Here is a 17,893-nt window from a genome sequence, read left to right as displayed (position 1 = left end):
ATACTAAATTGGTGATCCCTTGATGCCTCAGAACATGTCCTACCAACCGATCCCTTCTTCTAGTCAAGTTGTGCCACAAACTCCTCTTCTCCCCAATTCTATTCAATACCTCCTCATTAGTTATGTGATCTACCCATCTAATCTTCAGCATTCTTCTGTAGCACCACATTTCGAAAGCTTCTATTCCCTTCTTGTCTAAATTATTTATCGTCCACGTTTCACTTCCATACATGGCTACACTCCATATAAATACTTTCAGAAACGATTTCCTGAACCTAAATCTATACTCGATGTTAACAAATTTCTCTTCTCCAAAAACGCTTTGCTTGCCATTCCCAGTCTACATTTTATATCCTGTCTACTTCGACCATCATCAGTTATTTTGCTCCCCAAATAGCAAAACTGCTTTACTAATTTAAGTGTCTCATTCCCTAATCTAATTCCATCAGCATCACCCGAGTTAACTCGACTACATTCCATTATCCTCGTTTTGCTTTTGTTGATGTTACATCTGACAACTTGACCCATTTTTCTCTTATTAAACATGTAAGCATGTAAGTGTTTGTTTGTATTAATTACTTTGTTTTTATTGTTCTTGAATTTTAATACCGAAATATGTCCATTATCCTTGTAAAAGAGGTCTACTGGATAGTAAAACTTCTTCTTCTTCTACTACTACTACTACTACTACTACTACTACTACTACTATTGCTAGGTCGCATTACTGCCAAGGATCATGAGACCATTTTAATTTTAGCTGATGAGGTCCATTCCATTGTACAATGTCTGCTCTTCAATGGTGAAGCTCTGTTCACACAGCCCGCATCATCCAGGACTGGTTTTGTGAGCACGAAGATGGTCGCATCTTCATGGTTACCACAGACACTAGATCTCAGTGTTATCGAGCCTTTGTGGTCTACTTAGGAGAGAAGGGTGCGTGACCGCTGTACATCTCAACCATCGTTATCTGAACTTGCCATTATTTTGCAGGGAGAATGGTGTAATTTCCATTGAAAGCCATACAGGACACGTACTTATCCATTCCGAGACGATTGGATTCTGTTTTGAATGCCAGCGGTTTTCCTGCAGCTGTTTTTGTTGTTTCCAAATTTTTGCCCTCCCAGTTCAATATATAAGGAGATAAATTTAATCACGAGGCATTTGACATGCGTAAGTGTACCAAGCACGTCACTATAGAGTTCTGAAACCAAAGAAACGTATCTGAAATGGAGTAACAAACATAGTGTTGTAGAATGAAATTAGCAGAATTAGACATCAAATGTAGTAGATGATTTTTGTTATTTTGGAAGCAAAATGGTTCATGATAACAAAGTAAAAAAGATATAAAATACAGATTTACAGTAGCAAGGAAAGCATTTCTGAAAGAGAAATTTGTCAACATCGGAAATACACTCTACGAAGAAGAACATGAAGGCAAAAAAAAAAAAAAAAAAAAACTTCGCACCACGAAGGAATTATCCGAATGGGACGGAAATCGGTAGATGTGATGTATATGTATAGGCAAACAAATGATTACAGTTTCAGATAAACGCGATAATTTATTCAACAGAGAAGCTTCGCAAATTGAGGAAGTCAATAAGGCGTTGGATCACCTCTGGCCATTGCGCAAGCAATTGCTTGGTTTGGCATCGATTGACAGAGTTGTTGGATGTCCTCCTGAGGGATGTCGTGCCAAATTCTATCCAACTGCTACGTCAGATCGTTAAAATCCCGAGATGCTTGGTTGTCTTGCCCAAATTGCTCTAAACATTCTCAGCATGGGAGAGATCCGGCGACCTTTCTGGCCAAGGCAGGGTTTGGCAAGCACGAATACATGCAATAGAACTCTCGCTTTGTTCAGGAGGGGCATTATTTTGTTGGAATGTAAGTCCAGGATCGCTTGCAATGAAGGGCAACAAAACGGCGTAGAATATCGTCACGTACAGCTGTGCTGTAAGGGTGCCGTGGATAACGACCAGAATGGTCCTGCTGTGAAACGAAATGGCACCCCAGAATGTTACTCCTGGTTGTCGGGCCGTGTAATGGGTGACAGTCAGGTATTGGTATCCCACCGCTACTCGGAACGTCTCCAGACATGCCTTCGCTGGTCACCGGGGCTTGTTTCTAAGACGGATTCATCACTGAAGACAATTCTACTCCAGTCAATGAAATTCCATACCAAATGTGCCCGACATCTCAGCGAAAGGCTTGTTGGTGTGCAGAGTTCAACGGTATCGGCGCAAGGATCACCTTGAGCTCAGCCCCTTGTCTGTGAGCTGAGCCGCCTGTTAATGGTCCTTGTGGTCACTCAAGCACCAGCCGCACGTCGGATCGATGACAATGACGGGTCTGGGGCACTGAGTGACGATTGTCCGGTCCTCGTGCTCTCTCGTCTCTCTAGCTTGACCACTGCCTTCTTGACGCTGCATTCGGCCATAGTTCCCCAATTCTTGCCAACGTTGTCGAATAATGGCACCGCTCCTATTCAAATGTCAGGTGGTTCGCCGATTACTCCAACCGGTTTCTTTGAGTCCAACTACACGTCCTCCCTCAAACGCTGAAATCTGCGTGCACTGTTCACGTGCCTGACTGTGAATCATAGTTACTGTCCAACTGAACACGGAATGAAATTCGGAAAGACTCCATGCCCTGGTATCCACATGTCCCCTTTTTACTATCCTTGCCACCAGAGAGGTGAAATTTATTCATCAGCCGCCAAAGTTTACAGTTTTGCATTTTCCGTCGATACTTGTATCAATATCAGTTTGTGATTAATTTGTGTCGTTCCTTCTTGATGTGACATTTTTCTGTATTATAGTGTATTAGGAAGCCTTTTCTGAAGGCACATGTCTGGGCTGAAGCTTTGTGCAGTAGTGAAACGTAGACGGTAAAGAGTTCAGTGAAAAAGAGAATAGTTGCTTCTTAAAGTTCGCACTAAGATGGACGCTGGGGACTGAATAGGTAGATCGGGTAACTAATGAAGAAGTGTTCAACTTAACGGGGCAAAAAAGAAAATTATGGCACTAACTAACTACAAGAAGTAAGTGTGTGGTCTAAAAGTTGCAGAGAGAGACCAAGGAGGAAGATTAGGATTTGACGTCCTGACATCGACGTTGCTAGGGACGGAACACAAGCTCGGATTGGGGAAAAATAGGGAAGAAAGTCGCCCATGCTCTTTCAAAGGAACCAACCCGATATTTGCTTTAAGGAAAGGTTTACTATCTTTTGTTTAAAAAAACGGATTTTTTAAAAATTGCATTTTTGGATCCATAAAAGTGTTTAGAATCCACCCCTGAAACGGCTTTTCCGAATATGGAACGCAAATGTTTGTTATTCGCGGTTGAACAAAAAAATGCACCTGCCTGAAATCGGCCTTTTTCAAGCGCCAATTTTTTTCTTTCGGATGTAGAGTTGTTGTACCGGTGCTCGGGGGGAAAACACACAAAATTCAAATGAAAGTTTGAACGCGTATGTTTGGAACTTAGCCCCCCAAGCATTTGCATTCAAGACTGTGGAGATTGCGACTTTCCTGGCAGTGAGCAGCTTCAACGAAGGGTATTCAGCAATTCTGAAGACCATGACAATGATGGACGTCACCCTGGGACTCTATTCGACGCAGTTCGTCAAGCATTCGGACGACCACCGGATTCGAGCGGCCGAAAACCGCTCGTCACCGGCCGTACGAGCGGCTCTGGAGCAGCGCAGGATGGCCCATATCGAGCAGAACGCCCTCTGTGAGGAAGAGGAAGGACTAGTTTATGGATCCGGAATAGCAGATGGAACGTAAGCTGCATAATATTGCATTTATATGTAGTCAAAACTTCAAATGCGTTTTTCTCGAAATGACTTTCCTTTTATCGCGAGGTGTGGTAACTTCAAATCTACTGAATTGATTGGCATGATTCTTTGTTTCCGACGAAGCTAACTAAATTGTCTAGGAGTTGTACCACTTTTATTCCGATTCATCAACTATAAATATTTTTACTTGGCCGACGAAGTCGAAAAATCGATGAAAATCCCTATTTTTCTTCAAATGGCCGCCATTTTGTTTCCTATGGCCCAAATAACTTAAGAGAGGTACAACTCCTAAAGAATCTTATATACTTCGCTAACGTCAAGTCAATTTTGATTTCAGACGAGCCGGCTGACCTGTGACATACCGCGCGTTGATGTCTACATCGAAATTTTGTTTCGTTCCGACGGCACTTCCGCCTTTGCTCTTCGACATTTCCAATCGAAAAAACTTCAGTTTTTAGAGGAAATATCAATAAACATTTTGACCAAATTTGATATTGAAATCTGTAACACATCCAGAGAAAAAAATTCTCAAAGAACATGCTTTTTTCGGGCCAAAGATACTAAACCTTCCCTTAAGTGATTTTGGGTAGCTACGGAAATATACATATGGCATATGGCCGGGCCGGAACTGCTCCTGAATGCCGTTCCAGTTTCTTATCACTGCGCCATCTCGATAGGTAGTTATGCTGAAGTGAAGAGGCTTGCACACGACAGACTGGCGTTGACAATGGCATAAAATCAGTTTTACGACTGAGGACCACAACTAGAACAATAAGAGAGGTGGGAAAAAAGAATGCCGGCCGGGGAGGCCGAACGTTTCTAAACGCTACAGTCTGGAGCCGCGCGACCGCTTCGGTCGCAGGTTCGAATCCTGCCTCAGGCATGGATGTGTGTGATGTCCTTAGATTAGTTAGGTTTAAGTAATTCTAAGTTCTAGGGGACTGATGACCTCAGAAGTTAAGTCCCATAGTGCTCAGAGCCATTTGAACCATTTGAGAAAAGAATGGATCAGGAGTCCATTGTAGTGGAGTCTATAATCACAACTGCGAGAGAGGTTAAATTGGAGGTGGGTGGAAGATGTAGTCAGGAGAAGTGATGGTACGGTTCAATGAAGGACTTTGCTGGATCTCATGACATAAAAAAGTGCCCGATGCGACAGCCCAGTGGAAGATGCATTACAAAACAAGCAGGGATAATGCAGAAGTGTACAGATGAAGACCATAACTCAAGGAAAACTCTAGAAGCATGCCTGGTCCAGTAGTGGATGTCTAGCGGCAACTGGTGACAGTGGTGATTGTGAGGTTGGTCGACTTACTGGTAGGTGGTGGGGCTGGCGTTGACCCGCAGCGGCTCGCTGCTCGACTCGAACTTGTTGGCCATGGTCACGTGGTGGCCGAACAGGCAGTAGCGGGGCATCACGCGCCCCACCACGCCGGCCAACGCGGCGCCCGTGTGCAGGCCGACGCGCATCTGCAACAGCGCACAGCGCCGCTACCTCAGTGGACAGTCTCTGAACTACCCAGACACCGGTACGCTGCCAAACGTCTTGGTCGTGATGGCGTGGTGGCTCTAGAGCAGGGGTGGCGGCTAACCACACTTTTAGAGTCCCCAACTTGTGGAACTTGTAATGTAAGACACCTAAACAATGTGATGCACTCTTTTAGTAAATAAGCTGATCCAGCTTGGACTACGTAAGTATGTACTTACCCTGCAACTTTTATTTATTATTCAGAGTAACTATTGATTCATTATGTAATATGGAAGCGTAATTAATATCATTAGTAATTAATTTTATGAACCTATGTCTATTTTTTATGTAAACACTGTTATATACCCAGTATGTTGGTAATTTCAAATACAAGTAGGAACACAACATGACTCTGTACAATGTAAACTTCAGACAGAAATGTTAGTAATATGAATCTTCAGGTTTTGGCGGCGCAAGAATTCTCCTTCTTCTTCTAATACTTCGGCTGTATAACGTTCAGTCATCTTCAGAGTGAGCCGCAAGACTGCCGCTCCAGTGCTCGCTTCGTCCCTTTATGCTGGTGTACCGCGCAACTGCTCATACGGCCACAGATCCAAATGCGCCAGAGACGTTGGTCGGCGGCAGAGACGCTCACAATGCGCGAGTTATATCTATGACTCTGCAGTCGATCTATGTTGGCATGTCGATATATCATTGTGAGCTGCACTGTGACGACGTCTTTGTGAGTATTACAGCAAGTTCCGGATTTCATGATTTATCAAGGTTGAAACCAGTATCTCTATTAATTAAATTCGTCGTCAAGAGAATCTCAGTTGCCTCCTTCACTATCGTGTCCCAAAAAGATGATGTAGTTGCCAAAATTTCGACGTTGTCATACAACATACTGTGACCAGTGTCAATACAGCGCTCTGCCACTGCCGACTTGTTAGGTTGTAAAAGTCGTGTGTACCTCCGGTGTTCTGTACATCTTTCTTGGACAGTAAGAGTTGTCTGTCCAATGTAAGAAAGGTCACATTCACATAGAATTTTGTAAACTCATACTGACCAAGAAAGATGTACAGAACACCGGAGGTCGGCAGTGGCAGAGCACTGTATTGACACTGGTCACAGTATGTTGTATGACAACGTCGAAATTTTGGCAACTACATCATCTTTTTGGGACTCGATAGTGAAGGAGGCAACTGAGATTCGCTTGACGACGAATTTAATTAATAGTGATAGTGGTTTCAACCTTGATAAATCATGAAATCCGGAACTTGCTGTAATACTCACAAAGACGTCGTCACAGTGCAGCTCACAATGATATATCGACATGCCAACATAGATCGACTGCAGAGTCATAGATATAACTCGCGCATTGTGAGCGTCTCTGCCGCCGACCAACGTCTCTGGCGCATTTGGATCTGTGGCCGTATGAGCAGTTGCGCGGTACACCAGCATAAAGGGACGAAGCGAGCACTGGAGCGGCAGTCTTGCAGCTCACTCTGAAGATGACTGAACGTTATACAGCCGAAGTATTAGAAGAAGAAGGAGAATTCTTGCCGCTGCACACCCGAAACTTAGTGGAACTTTAGTAAAATGTTTGCAAAACTTAAGGAAGAGATAAGTAAAGTAAGATAGCATGTTAACTACTAGGTGGAAATGAATGAAAGCGCGGTAGCGTATTACCAGAGGTCTCCACGTCGTGTACAGAAAGGTGGACATTATATGACGCGAGATCAGCCTAACTGCTGTGTCAAATGCATGGGGCACTTAAAGGAAGAGGAAAAGACAGTGAATATGCATGTGCGCGCGTGTGTGTGTGTGTGTGTGTGTGTGTGTGTGTGTGTCAATCAGCCAGCAGCTATGGTGCACTGTGGTGGCGTTCTTCATTACACCATACCACGGACACATTTGGATGACCTCACACGGGAAGAATCATTGGGAAGCTGGAAGAAGGACGAAGTGTGACCAGTGTGGTCCCATTGCATTGTTTCACATGCGTGGGGAGCGTTTAGAACCACAAGCACTGCTGCTGAAAGGAGAGGAGATGTTCGATCATGGTGAACTACAGCAGCAGATCATCGTTACATCGTACAACAGGCAAGAAGGGACTCACGTCAAACAGAGGGTAAAATTGTAATTATTTTTCACAGGGGTGCAAGGCACGCAACGACACGCTCCTCAGTGGCACGGCGACTGCGTGGGGATGGCCGCTCTGCCAGTTCAGATGGTTCAAATGGCTCTGAGCACTATGGGACTTAACATCTATGGTCATCAGTCCCCTAGAACTTAGAAATTACTTAAACCTAACTAACCTAAGGACATAACACAACACCCAGTCATCACGAGGCAGCGAAAATCCCTGACCCCGCCGGGAATCGAACCCGGGAACGCGGGCGCGGGAAGCGAGAACGCTACCGCACGACCACGAGCTGCGGACGCTTTGCCAGTATCTTGTGTTACGTTGTCACGCGCATATCGGCAGCAACGTTTGGGATGGTCCATAGAGCGTAGGGACTGGATCAACGAGGAGGAGGGGCGCGTGCTCTTCTCGGATGAGAGCAGGATCAGTCTGAGTAGTGATTCTGTACCTACCCTCACATGGCGAGAAGTGGAGACACGCAATGCTCCCAGGAACATTGTCAAACATGATCGATTTTGTGGTCCAGGAGTTATGGAGTGGGGAAGCATAATGCTACGTGAGCCTGCTGATTTCCAAATCTTTGAACACGGTGCACTCACTGGTCAACTTTATTGTGAGACTCCTTCCCCAGGTGCTTTTTTTCAGGGGTGCATTCGGCCTTGACATCATTTTCATGGATGACAATGTGTGACCGTAGTGAACAGCGGAGGTGGAACACTGTTGGAACTAGAGGATATTCGGCGAATGGACTGGCCTCTCCGTTCCCCTGACTTAAATTCCATCGAGCAGGTGTGGGATACGATGGGGAGACGTTTTCCACATGTAGTAGAGTAACAGCGTCACAAAAAAGGCCCTTTGTTTGCAAAAAATGAAGTAGAAGATTTTATTTTTTTATCTTGTGTATATAGTTGAGAATGTGTTGAATCCAAGTTTTCGACTTCCAGAACCCTAGGGACAAATTTTTGTGGCCAAAAAACCAAGAGATTTAGACACTTTTTTAAAGTTTTCACCCATTACTCGAAAACTATGCGTCCCATTGAAATTATCACCCTTACCAAAATGGAAGAGCGTTAAATTTTGCGTCGAATGACCTACTTTGATGTCAAAACCGGTGCAGCCGTTTGCCCGCAAACAGTTGTCACAGTTTATTTTTACCAGCTTAGCTAAAAAGTCGGCTCCAACGCCTGTAACTTAAAGATGGCTACTCCAAATGACGAATGTTAAGTCGTCAAAGTTGTAGAGCAAGAAATTTCATGTTAAATAAGCAGCTAGTTTTTTTTCAGTTTTAGGCATTATTAAGCATTCACACACTTGAAAGCCCAAGTGATTCCATTTTTTTTTGTAAGTGATATGCACAGTACTTGTCAGAAAAAGTACAGTAACACAATAAGGATTAGCTCGTCTTTGGCAAACCCTGCACTGTCAACGTCGAACCTTCGATCATATAAGAAGGTACTTGATTTTAATAAACCCTGCTTTCATTGTGGTGAGGAAATTGGTGCTAATTGGGAGAAACTTAGCAGACTTCCCTGTGCAAAGCAAAATATTGTTCGTAAAATGGTGGAACTTGAATTAACAGATACTGTGATTGGGGCTGTTGAAAGGCGAGGTGATGACTGGGCTCGCGAATTGTTGTAACGTATCCGTGATGAGGACATTTGTGCTACAAATGCTAAATGTCGTAGGTTTTGTCAAAGGGATTTTGACCTGCCAATCAGGGGTGGAGAAAAAGAAGGAAGTCCTGGATCCACACAGATGGATGAAGCAATGGAAAAGATTTCTTCCTGCATCGAACAATCGAAGGCTGTCAGTTTACTTTGCAGGAGTTAAAGGACTAAATCACGAATGGCTGGGAACAGGTGTAAAGACCATAAAAACCCGACTTTTACGGAAGTATGACGAAGAAATAATGATTGTTGGCAGACATTCAAAAAGCACAATAGTGTCTCAAAACTGCAGGCCACGAGATAGTATCTGATAGTTTCCATCACAGCAAGCTATCAGATCCTTGAGAAGAGTATCTGAGAATTGTACGCGCTGCTCCAGATATACTTCAAAAATGGTTCAAATGGCTCTGAGCACTATGGGACTCAACTGCCGAGGTCATTAGTCCCCTAGAACTTAGAACTAGTTAAACCTAACTAACCTAAGGACACCACAAACATCCATGCCCGAGGCAGGATTCGAACCTGCGACCGTAGCGGTCTCGCGGTTCCAGACTGCAGCGCCTTTAACCGCACGGCCACTTCGGCCGGCCAGATATACTTCGTGTGGACATCCGTGCACAGGTCTATGATACATCGAGTATCCCCAACTGATGATTTCTTACCAGACGGTCAATCAGTGATCCCTGAATCGTTGCTTCATTTCTTTGAGTCGTTAATTTTTAAAAACAAACAATGAACTCTAGCTAAATGGGAAAAGTGTGTTCTTTGTCACACGTCCCGGCGGGGTCAGGGATTTTCACCTGCTTCGAGATGACTGGGTGTTTGTGTTATCCTCATTATTTCATCATCATTCATGAAAATGGCGAGATTGGACTGAGCAAAGGTTGGGAATTTATACGGGCGCTGATAACCGCGCAGTTGAGCGCCCCACAAACCAAAAATCATCATCATCATCATCATCATCTTTGTCACACATAGTGAATTATGCAGTAAAGCCAAGGTCATTTCTATCTTCACTACTGCCTGGGCTCGGTATATTCATGTACACAAGATTCGGATCAAGACTTATTGTCGACACTCTTAGTACAACTGGAGCCGCAGCTCCATAATGGAAGCTTCCCTATATGAGACGTTAGCATCCTAGCATAACCAGCCAGAGTGCTGCTGAAATTGTTAAGCCCTCAGTCTCTCAAGACTTAGTAGCACAGGCAGAAGAACAGCTGATGTTAGTACTGTATGAGAATGTCCGCCTCCGTAGCGTAGTGGTAGCGTTACCACCTTCCACGCAGGGCGCCATTCCCAGCAGGGGACTGGGTGTTGTGTGTCCATCATCATTTCATCATCAGTGACTCGCAAGTCGCCGATGTGGCGTCACCTAAAAAGGACTTGCAACACGTCGGCCGAACTCCTCCGAATGGGGCCTCCCGACCAACAATGCCATTCGATCATTCCATTTTTGTATGAGAATTGCAACTGCGCGGCTTTGGACAAACTCAAGTACTAGTTTTTTGTAAAGTCTGCCCCGAGAAAATCTTTCAAACACGGACATCGGACGCAGCAAGGTGGCACTCATTGCGATCCTACCATTAAGTGCAATTTTGGCTGGGGAAGAAAACCGATTCACGCCAGTGAGGCTGGAAGAAAAACTTATCAGTCTTGTTTTCCGTGACGATGACGAAAGATGCGACGCCACACACCCTACTGAATATGGTCTCCTACGCACGCAAAACAGGATGCACAGCAGCATGTGGATGTCGCAAATTTAGACTGAATTGTTCTTCGACGTGCGAACACCGTTGTGGCTATCTTGCGAGAACACCACAGAAATTGGGCTCGACAAGAGTGAGGAAGAGATAGAAGATATATTCCAGGACGAGAAATTTGGTGAAGGTGCCGTAAGGGATCCTGAAGACGGACTGCTGGAGCGGGACCTGCTGCAATCTTCCAAACGACCTCGATGGAATTGCAATTTGATAAGATGTTAATCTCTGTTATTTAAATTACTTTGTAAATGTTGTCGTACCCTTTTATTTGTGCATTTGTGCAAATTTTATTGTCTTTTAGTACGTACTTGGTTTTCATTTTAGCGACCCACTCTTACCAATGAACGCACTGATAAAAATGAATGAAAATACACATAAATGAAGACAAAACGATATACATAGAGAACACATATGTGTTCATTATAGATCAGCCTTCCCACTGGAAATTTAATTTCATTGAATAACTTTGACAAAAGAGAAAAACAAAATGGAATTACTTTGCCTTTCAGGCGTATGAACGCTTAATAGTGCATAAAACTGAAAATTATATGATTTTTAACATGAAATTGCGTGCTAAATATCTTTGATAAATCGACATTTTTCATTTCGACTGGTCGTTTTTGAGTTACTGGCGTTGGAGTTTGTAAAAATGAAAGAACTTTGACAACTGATTACGGCCAAAACGCTGCGTCGATTTCGATATTTAAGTAGGTCATTCGACGCAAAATGTAATGCTCTTTCATTTTGGTAAGAGTAACAATTTCAGTAGCATGCATAGTTCCCGAGTAATAGGCGAAAACCTGAAAAAAGTGCGTTTCTTTTTTTTTTTTGTTACAAAAATTGTCCCGAGGGTTTTGGAGGTCGAAAACTTGGATTCAACACACTCTCAACTATATACACAAGATAAAAAAATAAAATCCTCCACCTCATTTTTTAGAAGCAGAAGTACCCCGTTGCCGGACTAATGCATCACCAACCATCCGGCATGTGTCAACCGCACTGGGGAGGCAATGCAACGTCATAACACGAGAACTCACCAACCTTGTGTCCGGCATGACAGCAAACTGCAGAACCTGCACTGCCTTTTGTGGTGATCACGCAGCCTATTAAGAACCATCTACCGCCTTTTGTAATGTATAGGGGAACATCATAAATCGCAGTGACGTCAGTGCAATTATTGTCTTTGCATTAAAGTGCTGTTTCTGTTTGTCTCAAGAGGAGAGATTAGTGCCTAACGTCCCATAGAGAAAGAGGTCATTAGACGCGGAGCATAAGCTCGGATTAGGGAAGAATGGGGAAGGAACTCGACCGTGCCCTTTCAAAGGTACCATCCCGGCATTTTTCTGAAGCGATTTAGGGAAATCACGGAAAACCTAAAGCAGGATGGTCAGCCGCGGGTTTGAACCATCACCTTCCCGAAAGTGAGTCCAGTGTGCTAACCATTGCACCACCTCGCTCGGTGTTCGTCTCATTGTGTATTTCTCTCAGTTACCTTTTGTTCTGCCCTACAGAAGTTCTTTTTACAGTACTGGCCATTAAAATTGCTACACCACGAAGATAACGTGCTACAAACGCGAAATTTAACCGACAGGAAGAAGATGCTGTGATATGCAAATGATTAGCTTTTCAGAGCATTCACACAAGGTTGGCGCCGGTGGCGACACCTACAACGTGCTGACATGAGGAAAGTTTCCAACCGATTTCTCATACACAAACAGCAGTTGACGGCGTTGCCTGGTGAAACGTTGTTGTGATGCCTCTCGTAAGGAGGGGAAATGCGTATCATCACGTTTCCGACTTTGATGAAGGTCGGAGTGTAGCCTATCGCGACTGCGGTTTATCGTATCCCGACATTGCTGCTCGCGTTGGTCGAGATCCAATGACTGTTAGCAGAATATAGAATCGGTGGGTTCAGGAGGGTAATACAGAACGCCAAGCTGGATCCCAACGGCCTCGTATCACTAGCAGTCGAGATGACAGGCATCTTATCCGCATGGCTGTAACGGATCGTGCAGCCACGTCTCGATCCCTGAGTCAACAAATGGGGACGTTTGCGAGACAACAACCATCTGCACTAACAGTTCGACGACGTTTGCAGCAGCATGGACTATCAGCTCGGAGACCATGGCTGCGGTTACCCTTGACGCTGCATCACAGACAGGAGTGCCTGCGATGGTGTGCTCAGCGACGAACCTGGGTGCACGAATGGCAAAACGTCATTTTTTCGGATGAATCCACGTTCTGTTTACAGCATCATGATGGTCGCATCCGTGTTTGGCGACATCGCGGTGAACGCACATTGGAAGCGTATATTCGTCATCGCCATACTGGCGTATCACCCGGCGTGATGGTATGGAGTGCCATTGGTTACACGTCTCGGTCACCTCTTGTTCGCATTGACGGCACTTTGAAAAGTGGACGTTACATTTCAGATGTGTTACGACCCGTGGCTCTACCCTTCATTCGATCCCTGCGAAACCCTACATTTCAGCAGAATAATGCACGACCGCATGTTGCAGGTCCTGCACGGGCCTTTCTGGATACAGAAAATGTTCGACTGCTGTCCTGGCCAGCACATTCTCCAGATCTCTCACCAATTGAAAACGTCTGGTCAATGGTAGCCGAGCAACTGGCTTTTCACAATACGCCAGTCACTACTCTTGACGAACTGTGGTGCCGTGTTGAAGCTGCATGGGTAGCTGTACTTGTACATGCCATCCAAGCTCTGTTTGACTCAATGCCCAGGCGTATCAAGGCCGTTATTACGACCAGAGGTGGTTGTTCTGGGTATTGATTTCTCAGGATCTATGCATCCAACTTGCAAGAAAATGTAATCACATGTCAGTTCTAGTATAATGTATTTGTCCAATGAATACCCGTTTATCATCTCCATTTCTTTTTGGTGTAGCAATATTAATGGCCAGTAATTTACTTTGCAGCGGCACATCATGTCAAACTTACTTTCGTCCTTAAGTTTCACATATCATTGTATTTTTGATTAAAATCTGGTAATCTGTGATCCTCAAAAACACTTACGATAGAAATGTGAAGTTTAAAGATTGTAAATTACTTAATTATGATCAGGAATCTTTGTATACATTTTATTAACTACGCCATGGTGCGTTCCAGTAACTCTGGAACCAGTTTTCGTAATTATAACCAAGCTAAAATATTATTGTCAATAATAGAAGAACTGGTTCTGATTCTTAAAAGTTTACCTATATCTAGACCGATGTGTCCAAGAAATCATTTCACAAGAGTGCAAGCGCAAGTTTAGGTCACATGAGAGCACAGGGGAACATGTCAGCAGACATATGTAAACGTTTTGTCGAAATTTATCAAAAATGATTTAAAAGTCATTAAATGGAGTACGTGCTTTCATTTGGAATACAGCCATACCAGTAATACAGTTCAACACTATGTTATTGGAGGGACAATTGTCTTCAGCGACTTGACATTCGAGTTAAGTATCTCAAATAGAAATGACAATTTCCTGCCACACGTAACTGATATAGCGCCACGCGTTTGTAATTATGTTGAAGCACACGCATTTCAGTTGCACATATTTTATCTGACTTTATTGCAAGGTATAATTGAAAATGATTCGAAGTGAGCCGTGTGATTCAGAGACTAATAACTGACATTAGTGAAGAAACACTTTATTTCATTAGTGAAGGAACATTTTTAAAAATTTTAAAAGTAACATCATTCAACAATATTTCGTTGCACAGTAACAAATCAGAAGTTACTTTTTCGGTGTGCTTGTCCGAGTGTTCATTTTTTTGTGAGATTTGAAATTTTGGGCGAGAATAGTTCCCACAAGTTCACTTAAAGTTTCACCAGTTTCTTTACATCGATATTTCTAATTTAATGGTCTGGAGTGTTGAGACATGTTAGCGGTCCCAAAAGTTGCGCTCAGTCTCTTGACATACTTTGTTTCGTCGATATCTTTCGTCGAGAACCTTCTTCCAAAAATGAGTAGTTGAAAATCCATTTATTCCAGTACGTTTTGTCATTCATACTCTTCTAGTTTCAGTTGTGACAACTCTACACCCTGTGAGTCCCTTATAATTGGCGGCGAAACGGAAAAGCCGTCCAGGAATGAAAATGAAGAGTTAAATGTCGTAATACCACAGAAGGCTGATTATGTCTTCACACTTTTAAATAAATGTTGTTGTTGTTGTTGTGATCTTCAGTCCAGAGACTGGTTTGACGTAGCTCTCCGTGCTACTCTATCCTGTGCAAGCTTCTTCATCTCCCAGTACCTACTGCAACCTACATCCTTATAATGTGTTTAGTGTATAAATCTCTTGGTCTCCCTCTACGGTTTTTAACCTCCACGCTGCCCTCCAATACTAAATTGGTGATCCCTTGATGCCTCAGAATATGTACTACCATCCGATCCCTTCTTCTGGTCAAGTTGTGCCACAAACTTCTCTTCTCCCCAATCCTATTCAGTACTTCCTCATTAGTTATGTGATCTACCCATCTAATCTTCAGCATTCTTCTGTAGCACCACATTTCGAAAGCTTCTATTCTCTTCTTGTCCAAACTATTTATCGTCCACGGTTCACTTCCATACATGGCTACACTCTGTACAGATACTCTCAGAAACGACTTCCTGACTCTTAAATCTATATTCGATGTTAACAAATTTCTCTTCTTCAGAAACACTTTCCTTGCCATTGCCAGTCTACATTTTATATCCTCTCTACTTCGACCATCATGAGTTATTTTGCTACCCGAATAGCAAAATTCATTTACTACTTTAAGCGTCTTATTTCCTAATCTAATACCCTCAGCATCAACCGATTTAACTCGACTACATTCCATTACCATCGTTTTGCTTTTATTGATGTTCATCTTATGTCCTCCTTTCAAGACACTGTCCATTCCGTTCTTCCCTATACACATGATCTTCAGTAATTTTTTTCAAGGTCCTTCCGAAACAGTTTTACTTTGTTATGAGAACTAAATACACGCTGCGTTAAATCAGAAATAAGTTTTCCACTCACTTACAATGACACGTTTGGCGTTTATGATCTTTATAACCGGAGCTGCACTAAAAGCCATATCTAACAACCACTGTGTGTCATGAAGTTTGAATGGCTTTTTTTCTTTTTCTTGGAGAGACTGTTTGATCTGATCCAGGAAATTGCAAAAACTGAGTAGAATATTGCCTACTAATCACCATTTCACTAGACAATACCAAGATACACTGATCAGAAAGAACATTACCACCACCTACCCAGCCGGCCGCGGTGGACGTGCGGTTCTAGGCGCTTCAGTCAGGAACCGCGGAACTGCTACGGTCGCAGGTTCGAATCCTGCCTCGGGCATGTATGTGTGTGATGTCCTTAGGTTAGTTAGGTTTAAGTGGTTCTAAGTTCTAGGGGACTGATCACCTCAGCAGTTGAGTCCCATAGTGCAAAATGAGCCTTGACACCACGTTCAGTCACATCCCAGACGCAAAGTTTTAGACATGGCTGCTTGGTTCAGTGACCGTTTCTAAATTAAAATTGAAACAAATGAGCCCTCGGTCACAATTACTTTTAGTCTTATTGACCAGGTTTCAACACTTCTAAGAGTGCCTTCATCAGAATTTAAATCTTTATATTTAACTATCTATAACTATGTTACAGGCCATTTTAATTGTTTTAATTCTGATGAAGGCACTCTTAGAAGTGTTGAAACCTGGTCAGTAAGACTAAAAATAATTGTGACCGAGGGCTCATTTGTTTCAATTTTACACCCCAGACGTGTTCGATCGGGTTCATATCTGGCGAGTCGCGTGGGGCGGTGGGGTGGGCAGCACATCAATTGGAACTCGCCTTGTGTTCCTCGAACAACTCCATCATACTCCTGGCCTTGTGACATTTTTGTTGAAAAATGCCGTTACCTTCGGGAAACATGATCGTCGTGGAGGGGTGTAAATGACCACCAACCAATGTACCATTCTTCTTGGCTGTCATGATGCCTTGCCCGAACTCCACTGGACCCACGAATGTTCCCCGGACCATAATGGAGTTGTTTTGCTGGAAGACCACGGATTCGCCTCCCCCCCCCATATCGGTATGATGAAGGTATCGGGATTTATCAGAACACGCAACGTACTGCTACTCCATCAATGTCCGATGCCGATGGTCACGTGCCCTTTTTCAGCCGTAGTTGCCGATGTCGTGCTGTTAACATTAGCATATGCATGGGTCGTCGGCTGCGGAGGCCCATCGTTAGGTCTCTTCGTTGGACTGTGTTTTCAGAAGACTTGTACTCTGCCCAGCGCTAAAGTTTGATGTTAGTTCCACCAAAGTTCTCAGCCTGTCCTGTTTTACCAGTCTGCCCAGCCTACGACGTCCGACATCTGTAGTGAGGGGTGGCTGCCCATCCCCAAGACATCTGAATGTGGTTTCGCCTTGGTTTCGCCACGAGTTGAAGACACTCACCACAACACTCTTCGAACACCCGACAAGCCTTTCAGTTTCCGAAAAGCTCGTGAAGAGCCTCCTGGCCACCACAATCCCCGTTCTACATACGGACAGCACGCTCACTGACATTACACGCATAGTGTGTGTGTCTGACTAGCAAACATTCCTCGCCAGGTGACTCTGCTATCGCCTGGACGGATTTATATCGGTAGTAGGTCGGTGGTCATAAAGTTCTGGCTGATCAGTGTACTACATTAAGAAGTTGATCATTGTTCGATCCTTCTGTGAATGATTTGAGCTGTAGGAGTGTTTTGGCGTTTGAGCGGATTAGCATTAAATCCATATCATGTGGAAACTGAAAATAATTTGAAGCTAAAGGCTCTCTAATACAGTGGACACGTAAGAAATCGACATAAGGTATGTTAACATTTAAAAGACGTACAAAACCTTATTTGTTACCTGTCGTGGAAGGTACACCATCAGTAACAGTACTAATAATCTTCCCGATAGGTACTAAGTTATTGACTAAAATGCCATCCAGAACCTCTTTAAAGTCGCAGTCTTGGGAACTATTCTTCAATGAACACGCGTCTAAGAGCTCGTTAATCACGTCCAAGTAATTTGAT

The 17,893-nt window shown here is 43.7% G+C and overlaps 1 protein-coding gene across 1 annotated transcript in view; it reads right to left on the bottom strand.

Moving 5' to 3' along the window:
* LOC126199652 (head-specific guanylate cyclase-like) overlaps window positions 1–17,893 on the bottom strand; it is a 332,527-nt gene that overhangs the window by 18,310 nt on the left and 296,324 nt on the right. The window contains exon 7 of the mRNA XM_049936580.1: window positions 5,114–5,268. Within this exon, the coding sequence (XP_049792537.1) occupies window positions 5,114–5,268 (155 nt within the window). The remainder of the gene's footprint in view (window positions 1–5,113; window positions 5,269–17,893) is intronic.

Source organism: Schistocerca nitens, chromosome 8 (genome assembly GCF_023898315.1).
Source record: "Schistocerca nitens isolate TAMUIC-IGC-003100 chromosome 8, iqSchNite1.1, whole genome shotgun sequence".
Taxonomy (NCBI): Eukaryota; Metazoa; Arthropoda; class Insecta; order Orthoptera; family Acrididae; genus Schistocerca; species Schistocerca nitens.
The sequence above is the reverse complement of the archived record's forward strand: the minus strand, read 5'-3'. Positions and strand labels throughout refer to the sequence as shown.